Raw genomic sequence first — 11,086 nt, 5'->3', positions numbered from 1 at the left:
ATGAATACCACGTGCACACACACACACACTCTCTTACACACACACACACACACACTCACACATGTTGTGTATTCATCACGTTATGGGGACATTCCATAGGCGTAATGGTTTTTATACTGTACAGACCGTATATTCTATTGCCCTTTACCAACCCTACCCCTAAACCTACCCGTTACAGGAAACTTTGTGCTATTTTACTTTCTCAAAAAAACTCATTCTGTATGATAAGTAAGCTTGTTTCCTCATGGGGACCTCAAAAATGTCCCCACAAGGTCAAAATTTACTGGTATTACTATACTTGTGGGGACATTTGGTCCCCATAACGTGATGAATACCAGGTGCACACACACACACACACTCACACACACACACACACACACACTCACACTCTCACACACACACACACCCTAACCCTTCTGACAGATGCTTATTGAGAGTTTTACAGACACTTGACTGTCGCCGTGTGTGTGTGTGGATCTACAACAGCTCAGTTTTTTGCATTTTCTCATGGTTTGAAGGCATTTTGCACCTGCTGTGGAGAAACTTTCATTTGCATTTGATAATTTTGCGCCTGTTTCTGAGCTTCGGGCTGTGAATGAAGTTTTACACTCAGCTCATTCTCTCCTCATGACATATGCAAATAAATTAGAATAAAAATTCCATAGTAAATTAAACCTTTTTGAAATGACAATTTCACTTATAATATTGAGAGTAATACAATAAAGGTTTAAAACGATTAAAACGATTTTGTTTCTGTATTTTAAAATATATTTTTTATATTAACACATTTTAATGACAGCATATTTATTGGGGGAAAAAATTAATACTTTTATTTTTCAAAATAAACAGAAAATAGTACAAACTTTGCTAAAGTGATTGTTTTGAACAAGTATTAACTTAGACATTATTTAAAAAACAACAACATTATTTTAGCTGAAGTAATTGTATAAATACCGTGTGCCTTTTACCCCGTGCTGGTGTGTGGGGTAAAAGGCCCCTCTTGTCACCTCATACATTTATAAGATTTTTAAACAAAATAAACAACTTGAATGATTTTTCACACAAAATCTGTTGCTCCATTAATGTTCAATACTACGTATATATTTTTTCTGCAATTATACATTTTAGGCGCAGTGAATGGCACATTTTTTTCTTAAGGTGGGCCTTTAGCCCCATTGTACCCTATATATATATATATATATATATATATCATTATTGTGATGGGGGGCCCTGCAGTAAGTCATAGCCCCAGGGCCCAGTGCGGTCTTAATGCGGCCCTGTCTGCAGGTGCCAGTTTGAATCAGTGTTTAACACTCTCTTTCTGTGATTCACACGCGGCGATGGAGATCAATACAGTACATCGGGAACGCCAGATTACATTTTCCAACCTGTTATCTTCATCCGTCTCCACCAGCGTTACCATGACTACAAGCACACAAACCACCGTCCTCTCCTGAGCATCCGCTCCTCATAAACACAAGTGTGAGTCTGTGCCAGAGACGCACAGAGAAGCAATGCATGGAAATCAAGTCACACGCCACTGGAATGATGGCGCCTGGATGGAGAGATCTGTTATCGATCCCTGAGGAAACAGACACTCATTCCACCTCTCGCAGGAAACACATCTATTTCTGAACTTCATGAAACACTCAATTATCACAGAACACGGATCTGTCGTATTTCACAGACTCATATTTATCTCACAAATCAAACCCGTGTTTGCAAATGCCAGAAAAAGTGAGTCAAAGTATAAAAAGCAAGCGACCGAGTAGATGTAAATCTATGATGCAAAGATTGTTACATGATCTTAATGCCAATTCCTGTAGATCTCCTTTATTATCTTACACAGCTGAAGCAAATATTACTGATATAAATTTTGCTTGTAAAAAAAATGCATCAAATATAATGAAACATTAGTGATTTAAAAATGCATAAACTATACTGAAATATTAGATCTAAAAATGCATAAACTATACTGAAATATTAGATTTAAAAATGCATCAACTATAATGAAACATTAGTGATTTAAAAATGCATAAACTATACTGAAATATTACAGATTTAAAAATGCATCAATAATGAAATATTAAGGCATAAACTATAATGAAATATTAGAGATTTGTGTTCAAAAAAGCATCAACTATACTGAAATATTAGTGATTTATATATTGTGAGAAAATGCATTTACTCAGCACACACGGCGGTGAACAAAGGCATTTTTTTGCCTCCATTATAAAGTTTCAGACTGATGAACACTCTTCACAGTCACTGTTTGGAAAGCTGACAGAGTAATGAGAGACTGAAGAGAGAAACAGACGCTGAAGAGACTTTATTTGCTCACAGTAAATGAAGATCAGCTCAACAAACCAACACAATCCTGATACCGCACACACACACACACAAACATCCTCTAACAATGCTCCTCTTCTTCAGCACCAACCATCATCTTCATCCGTGATTCAACAGCAAGTTCTGCAGAGAACGAACAAACAGTCACGTCAACAAGCGCTGATTTCCATAATAAACCTCCTTCATCAATTCAAGCCTTCATGTGTCGTTCACCTCTCCTGGCTTTAGTTTGAGTTATTCTATAAGCAGCACACTTTATAGTCAAACCCTCACTCTCACACACACACACACACACACACACTCTCTCTCTCTCGATACATTCACACACATGATGAACCCACAGAAAACAGCAGTGGAGATGAGCTGAACGAAAACCAATCATTGTATCATCTCTGCTTTTCCTGTTATTCCTGATGTTGAAGAAGGGCTGCACAATTTGGGAAAAAATATAATTGTGATTTTTCATATAAAAATTTCAACTGTGATTTAAAAAGAAAATATCCAAGTTTGCTTTACTTATTTGTGGGTCTTTACAAATTGACACACACACAAAAAAAGATTATATATATCAATATGACTATAAAATAATAATAATAATAAAAATAAATATTAAATATTAAACACAATTTAAAGTATTACTATTGTAATATTTCATTGTAAAAAAAAAAATTAGTATTTAAGAAAAATAATACAATAATTTTATTTTATAGTAAAATAGTAAAATTACAGCTCCAACATTTACTGGTGTTTTAATTCCTTTACTTTCACATGTTAAACCATCAAGCTTTTATTTTGATGGAAAACAGCAGGGATTCTATAAAAGTGCCCCTATTATGCCATTTCGAATATTGACTTTCATGCAGTGTTTAATCTTTTTTTGTGTTCCCGTCATTTTACTGACGACTGCTTCTCTAATCTCAGGGAGTTCAACGCAGGATTCACAAACGCTTGCTCTTGAGAGATGACTCAGTACCCAGTTTATTTGGACCAGCTGCTCCACTGAATCACAATCTGTAAGTATGATAAATAATAGATGTTTATATTTTCTATTGAGCGTTCAAAATATGGAACTATTGCAATGGGCGTATCGTTTCCGACACACGCTGTACACGGTAGACCAATCACAACAGACTGGGCCTTCTGACCAATCAGAGCAGAGCAGGCTCACAGAAAGGCGGGGTTTAGAGAGACTGAATCTCAGAACTGCTTCAAACAAATCGTTTTGAAAATGAGGTGATATTAAATGCATATTTTGAGAAAACTAAAGCGTTTTTTGACCTTGCATGCATGTAAGCCTATTGTAGGAGACTCCCAAAACAATATTAGGAAGCTTAAAAATGGCATAATAGGGGCACTTTAAAGCTTCTCTTTGGCTGTCAACAGCCAGTTTACAAGTTTTGTAAAGATGGTCTGGCACATGTTGTGTTGTCAAACGCACAATAAAGCGTGTCAAACTCAGAGCAGATGCAGAGAATCGAGCTGCTGAAAACACCGGATCATGAGCTGCTCACGTGTAAATGAACACAGTGCCGCGCTTCACTCAGAAACAGATTTTTATTTGCTGCGATAAGCCAGCTCACAATTTCAGTTTTATTTCAATTAATCATGCAGCCTTATGTCGAGCCACAAAAACCACACTGTGAAGATTGATACTGCGATGGGTGTTTTAGAGGCTAATCACAGAGACGGCACACATGAGAAGAACAGCTGAATAATGCCTTTGCGAGAGAGATTAAACACACAAACACACAGGGAGGGAGTGACGCTCTTATCTGCGGCCGGAGGAACTTACTGTGACCTGAACACACTATCTTGGCATAGTTAGAACATTATAGATTCCAGATATTCTTTAATGGAATTATATATACTGTATATATATATAAAAATCCTGCTCTGTTAAAAATATCTAATTATTTATTATTAAAAACCCACTATTCAAATAATTAAATTCAGCAGGTAATGTGTCATATATTGGGGGCCATGGTTTATTATAACAGTTTTTGCAGTTAACTTTTTTTGTTAGTAAAACAAGTTTATTTTATTTATTTAACTTTACATTTTTGAAAAAAACAAAAAAACAAAAAGTAAAAAGTCAGCCAACTGAGAAAAAACAACAACTGTTACTTGAAATAAGGAAACAAACATTAACTAAATGAAATAAAACAAAATACAAAAACGTATTTTACTTCAGTCAGTTGCCAAGAAAACATTTCTCTTTTTTATTTTAACTTGAAGTACAAAAATAACTGAAACTGAAAATAAAAGTTAATAAAAACTATATACGCAAATTAAAAATAATAATAATAAAAATGACAAAAACACAAATATATAAATATATTTGTATATATAATGTCATTAATGCAGTATATATATTCATGATAAAGTAATGCAATAGACTTAAACTTACACTACATTATATATGTTTTAATCACTCAGAGAAAGATGATTTGAACCATAAAGCTCAGCGCTGCAGTTTAACACGGATGAGCTTCAGTCTGGTTGAGGTACGACACTCTCGTGTGTCTTTTTTCTCAGCAGAGATGTTGAAATAAAGCTGCACATCTTCAATCTTCATGCGCCCTTCATCCCGACAGCACAGAGAAACGGCCACAGCTGGAACGCAGCGTCCCAATCAAGCCGAAGGAGCATAAAATGAAGACGACAGCCTCAGCAGAGCAGCGCCGCGGGCATCAAGAACCACTAACCACCTTCCCTCCTGTCCTCGTCCTACAGACACTGCTGTAGATTAATGACCCGACCGGCGGCTTCATCAGTGAGCAGCATTCATTCACACACACACACAGACAGACAGACAGACAGACAGACAGACACACACTCACACTCTCACACTCACACTCACACAGACAGACACACACACACTCACAGACAGACACACACACACACACACACACACACACTCTCTCACACACACACACACACAACCACTCTCTCACATACACACACAGACACACACACACACAGACACACACTCTCTCACATACACTCACAGACACACACACACACACACACACACACACACACACTCTCACACACACACAGAGACACACACACACACGCCTCGCTGAGACCCGCCGCCTCCCGCAGACGCCTGCGCTGACCGGACACTCACTTTATTACTTTTGACGGACCATCATTACTGTCTGCACAGATAATGGGATATTTAGACACAATACAGGAACAAGAGACATCGACTCCAAAAATATTAGACAGTGTGACGACAGAAATGAGTCGACTGAAGACTGCAGTAATGATGCTGAAAATTCAGCTTTGATCACAGCAATAAATTACATTTGAAGAATATATTCACATAGAAAACTAATATTTCACAATATTACAGCACTGTGTTAAAAAAAACAGTTGCTGCCTTAAATTATGTTGAATAAAACTGGCTGTACAAGCCCATTTCAGCAATTGATATTTTTTTAAAAATGAAGTTGAATCCCATATGACTTAAAATGGGTTTAATTATGTTGATTAAGTTAAGGTAATGGAAAAACATATATTGACATCACTTACATTTTTTTACAGTGTATTTTTACTGTATTTTGATCAAATAAATGGGGCCTTGGAGAGCAGAATTATATATATATATATATATATATATATAGTTGGTAAGAAGTTTTTAATGTTTTTGAAAAAAATTATGTATATATTAAATATATTATATATATTGTATTGTTCATGTTATGAATCTAATCATTTAGATCGTTTACTTTGAATCTTTTTATAAAAGAAACAAATGTGATTTCTTTCATACATCAAATAAAAAAGTATTTAAAGTATTAGTAAATAAAGTATTTAAATAATATTTTTGAAATAATATTTATTGATTTATTTCATTTCCAACTACATTGTGACAGACTTTTACTGACACATAAAATGACTTATCAATATTTTTGCCCTTTTTTTTCAAGCAAAACATCTGACAAAAGGACCATTGTTGGGTTTGAAAAGACAAAACAACAAAAACATAAAAATACAAATGGTGGTGAAAACAAATACATGAAGAAGAAAAGTGAAAGAGCCACACAGATACAGACTCTTGATCTGATGAAACAACATTCAGATATTTATAAGGAAAAAATAATAAGAAAGAGTACGAACAGGAAGAGACAGAAAGAAAGAGGAGGAACAGGCCAGAAAACACACTACAAAGACACTTGATTCATGTGGCATTTCTCTTCCGGTACAGTCTGTGTGTCTGACAGCAGTCCACTGCAAATATCCAGAACGAGGCGTTCACGTTCATATTTAGCTTCGGATGTCAGCGGGTTCAGCGTGAAAGCCTTACAAATCTGAAGGTCAGAGGACGTCTACTGTCTGCTCAGAGATATGAAGGCGATACCTCGACCATCACGGCCAGGAGAACAGTTCTGGAGGAAACAATGGCTGTCAGCTTCATCATCTGAATCAATCACACAGCTGCAGAAATGTCAGACGCGTTCACAATCTCAGGATCGACCTGACACGCGTTTCCTTCATTATCACGCAGCGGAGCGAGATCTCGAACGCTCGGGCTGATCTGCTCCGGCTTCTGAAGCGTCTATCACACTGAACCTGGATATGAAAATCTTCAAACAGCTGGATATATCAGGATATGAAAGTGATCTCTTGTATCAGATTGTGTGGTTTTACCACAGTACAGTGGCACCGTCTGACATGATGCAAACTGAACCCACTTAACAACAAAAATATAGTACAAAAAACAACCAAATAACTAGATTTTTTACATTTTCTGAAGTTCTTACCGGTAAAAATGTGGTGCCTCAATAGCTATGTTTCCATCTAAAGATGCGAATTTAACTTATGCGCAAAACTGGAATATCGCATAAAACATTTGCCAATAAAGCACCGTTTCCATCCAACGAGTCAAAGAGAACAAAATCGTCACTTCTTGATAAACTAAGGAAACAAACATTAACTAAATGAAATAAAACAAAATACAAAAACGTATTTTACTTCAGCCAGTTGCCAAGAAAACATTTCTCTTTTTTATTTTAACTTGAAGTACTAAAATAACTGAAACTGAAAATACAAATTAATAAAAACTATATACACAAATTTAAAAAAATTATAATAAAAATGACAAAAACACAAATTTTTTTATTTATAAAAAAGTTATAAATATCTAATATCACTAAATATCTCTAAGAAAACTAGGAGAAGCCACTGAATATAATAATTTTCATATGTAATAAATTACTTGCGCTTCAGAGAGAGCAGACGTAACACGATAAATGCGGTCATTGCTTTTAGAGGTGGATGCCTGCTGTTTGGAAACGCAGTCGTGTCAGACAGTAATTATACAGAAATACTTTGATGACAGACTTTGCTCAGGCATTTCAGAATGGCCAAAACAACATAGCTATAGATGCTGTTAACGAGATCGGTCCGCTGGTTAGTCAAGTTATCCCGTCTCATAGCGCAAAGTCACATGACTTTTTCAATGCGCATCTTGGCATTTCTATCCAGCGGTTTTTTTATGCGATAATTCAAAATGTGCATAAAAATAGGTGGATGGAAACATAGCTAATGTTAGCGTGTTTTGGGTGATAAATCATAATTATGAAATGATGTCATAATTACAATTATGAGATAAATGTTTGAAATTAAGAGATACAAAGTCATAATTATGAGATAACTATGAGATACTATGAGATTGATTATGAGATGCCAAGTCATAATGAGATAAATGTCAAAATGAGATAGTAAGTCATAATTATGAAATAAAAGTTTAAATTATGAGATGAAAATTCAATTATGAGATAACATTTTAAATGATGAAATAAAAACAATTGTGAGATTAAAAAAAGTTGAAATTATGAAATAAATCAAGATTATGAGTTAAGAGGCCAAAATTGAGATAACATTTTTTTTTTGTTGATAAAATTTTGATAACAGTGAGATACTAAGTCATAATTATGATAAACGTTTCAAATTGACATTTAAAAAACCAATGAGATTAAAAACACAATTATGATAAAGTCATAATTATGAGATAAAATGTTGAAATAATGAGATAAAAAGCTATAATTATGACAAAAATTCAAATTTTGACAATTATATCTCATAATTGTCAAAATTGGACTTTTTGTCATAATTATGGCTAAGTCATAATGAGATAAATGTCAAAATGATGAGCCATAATTATGAGATACAAATTTAACATTATGAGATAAAAAATAAATTCTGAGATAAAAAGTTGAAATAATGCAATAAAAATATTTGTGAGATAAAAAGTTGATAATTATGATAAATTCAAAATTATGAGATAAAAGATCAAAATTATGAGATAAAAATATTTTTTTTGCAATTGAGAGGTGTCATAATTTCAACCTTTTATTCCATAATAGTTTATATCATGATTTCGACTTTCTATGTCAATTTAAACTCTTTCAACTGTCCTCTCAAATAAAGGCTAAACAGGCCAAAAAATTGAAGAAAACGATTTTTTTAACACTAAACTAACTACAAAGAAACTATATATCATCCCATAGCAGAGTATGACGGTGATATCGAGTGGGTCTGTGTTTATATCAGTCTAGTGTTTGGGTGTGAATGCTCAGTCTTCAGTGCTGGAGAGCTCCGCTCAGTCTTTAGTTGTAGACGATTCTTTTGAATGTGAATGTCTTTCATTAGCACTGTGTTTCACTTCAGTAGAAGCGTGGCAGTTTGCCCGCTCTAGTTGCCATACAGCCACTGCGCCAGCTTCACACACACACACTCACACACACACACATACACACACACACACTCACACACTCTCACACACACACTCACTCTCACACACTCTCACACACTCACACACTCACACACACACACACACACACACACGCTCACAATCGCACACGCACACACTCACACACACACACGCACACGCACACTCACACGCGCTCGCACTCAGACTCAGACTCAGACTCAGACTCACACTCAGACTCACACACACTCTCACACACACACACACACACACACACAGAAATCATCTCTAATAAAAGCTGTTGTTATCTGGCTGTGTGTGAGGTGCATGAATGATCCAGTATTAAAATGAGTCTGGTATAAAATCTGCTCATTCACACACACACACTCATCACACACAGCAGTGGACGCTGCTTCTTATTTCCTGCAGAGAAAATGACTCTGGCATGTTTTAAAATGAACAAGCTCTTCGTTACACAATGCAGAGAAATATGAATTAAATTTCACTCGCGGCCAGTATTATCATGGTGTATTATTATCAGCGTGGGTCTGATAAGACTCTAATTGCCAATATCTTCAGGGCTGGTTTCTTACATATTAAACAGTAAACTCTTTTTCTATGCCTGGTTAAAAAAGTACTAAACAGTTTTTCATCTTTTCAACTGTACATTTACAATTGTTATTATTACACCACGCTCGAGAATACTTGATTCTGATTGGTCAGTTATAGAATTAACTTGTCTCTGCTACACAACAGAGTATTGATCACCTCATCACAGTGATGTTATTAACTAAAACTACAACTAATAAAACATTTTGGTGATTAAAATAAATCTGAAATAAAATACATAAAAATTTCAACAAAAAAAAAAATAAAAAAAATCTTTGGCAACTAACTGAAATAATAATATAAAATAGAAATATAAAAAAAAAACTAATAAAAAAATTATAAAAGCAAATCACAAAATTACTAAAACGTAAAAATAAATAAAGCAAAATATTAATAAATTAATAAATTTAAAATATAAATAAACACTATAATAGTAAATAAATTATTTTAAAAAATACACTGTACCATCATTGTTTATTTTTGACCAGTTAATGACTGGTTGACTGTGCATTGTTCTATAATGTTATATACAATAATAATAATAATTTGCAATATCGTGCATCCCTAATAAAAGCACACAGATCCCACACGCACCTTCTTGGAGGTGTTGATGCAGTTGATGTAGTCTTTGGCCAGGTGTGAGCAGTGCAGCGTCTGGTGTCTGTTCAGTCTGTAGCAGCTCAACACCTGCGACTGCAGCTCAGCACAGACGGGACTCAGGTGACGAGGCCTGGCCATAATCGACACACATACAGAGGCTTTATGAACAGTGGAGTGCAGTTCATATAAAAGTTTTATGCTACTCACAATCACTCTACTGTCAAATCAAAACAAACTAATACAGGATCACCTTCAAACTGTGTTAAACACCAGCTCAAGAACACAACAGAACAAATCACAGGTGCAAAGACTGATAGACACAAAACTAGGGGAAAAAATAGTCAAAGTCACCTGCCACCTAGTGGCCTAGTGAAACACTGCAGAGCAATCTGCATAAGAATTTGTCTTTTTCTCACAAAAAGTAAGGCAGAGGGGCAGACTCAACAAAGACACAGCTTTCTGCCGTTTTACAGGAAAATTAGTCATTAAAGGTTAACATTTTATCTTAAGACATCTCAAACCACGGTTATTATAGTTAAGTAAAATGAAAACTAAAACCAAAAAAAAAAAAAAAAAAACATTAACTGAAATACAATAAAATAATGAATTTTACTTAATTTTTTTTATACTTTCTTTTATACTATAAATATAAAAAACCTCATACTTTATAAAAATTATGAAATTATTTTAGCTAGTTGCCAAGGCAAAGTTTCTCATTTTCATTTATTTTAGCTTTATGTACTGAAGTAATTAAAAAAAAAAAATAAAAAAAAATGTTTATATATATATATATATATATATATATATATA

General features: G+C 34.5%; 1 protein-coding gene across 5 annotated transcripts in view; it reads right to left on the bottom strand.

The window, feature by feature from the left end:
- Window positions 1-2,297: 2,297 nt before the first annotated feature.
- Window positions 2,298-11,086, bottom strand: part of LOC107705894 (MICOS complex subunit mic25a-like) — a 24,461-nt gene continuing 15,672 nt past the window's right edge. For 3 of the 5 annotated variants that reach the window (XM_016509407.1, XM_016509408.1, XM_016509409.1), the window contains 2 exons: window positions 10,271-10,406; window positions 6,621-6,743 (listed from right to left, as the gene is read on the bottom strand). In XM_016509407.1, coding sequence (XP_016364893.1) covers window positions 6,684-6,743; window positions 10,271-10,406 — 196 coding nt within the window. In that variant the 3' untranslated portion in view covers window positions 6,621-6,683. Of the gene's footprint in view, window positions 2,473-6,620; window positions 6,744-10,270; window positions 10,407-11,086 lie in introns of those variants that run through there. The other 2 variants (XM_016509410.1, XM_016509411.1) reach the window with 2 other exon arrangements.

Source organism: Sinocyclocheilus rhinocerous, unplaced genomic scaffold, assembly GCF_001515625.1.
Source record: "Sinocyclocheilus rhinocerous isolate Xijiao unplaced genomic scaffold, SAMN03320098_v1.1 scaffold1615, whole genome shotgun sequence".
In the NCBI taxonomy this organism is placed as follows: Eukaryota; Metazoa; Chordata; class Actinopteri; order Cypriniformes; family Cyprinidae; genus Sinocyclocheilus; species Sinocyclocheilus rhinocerous.
Note: the sequence above shows the minus strand (reverse complement) of the source record. Positions and strands in the feature narration are given on the sequence as shown.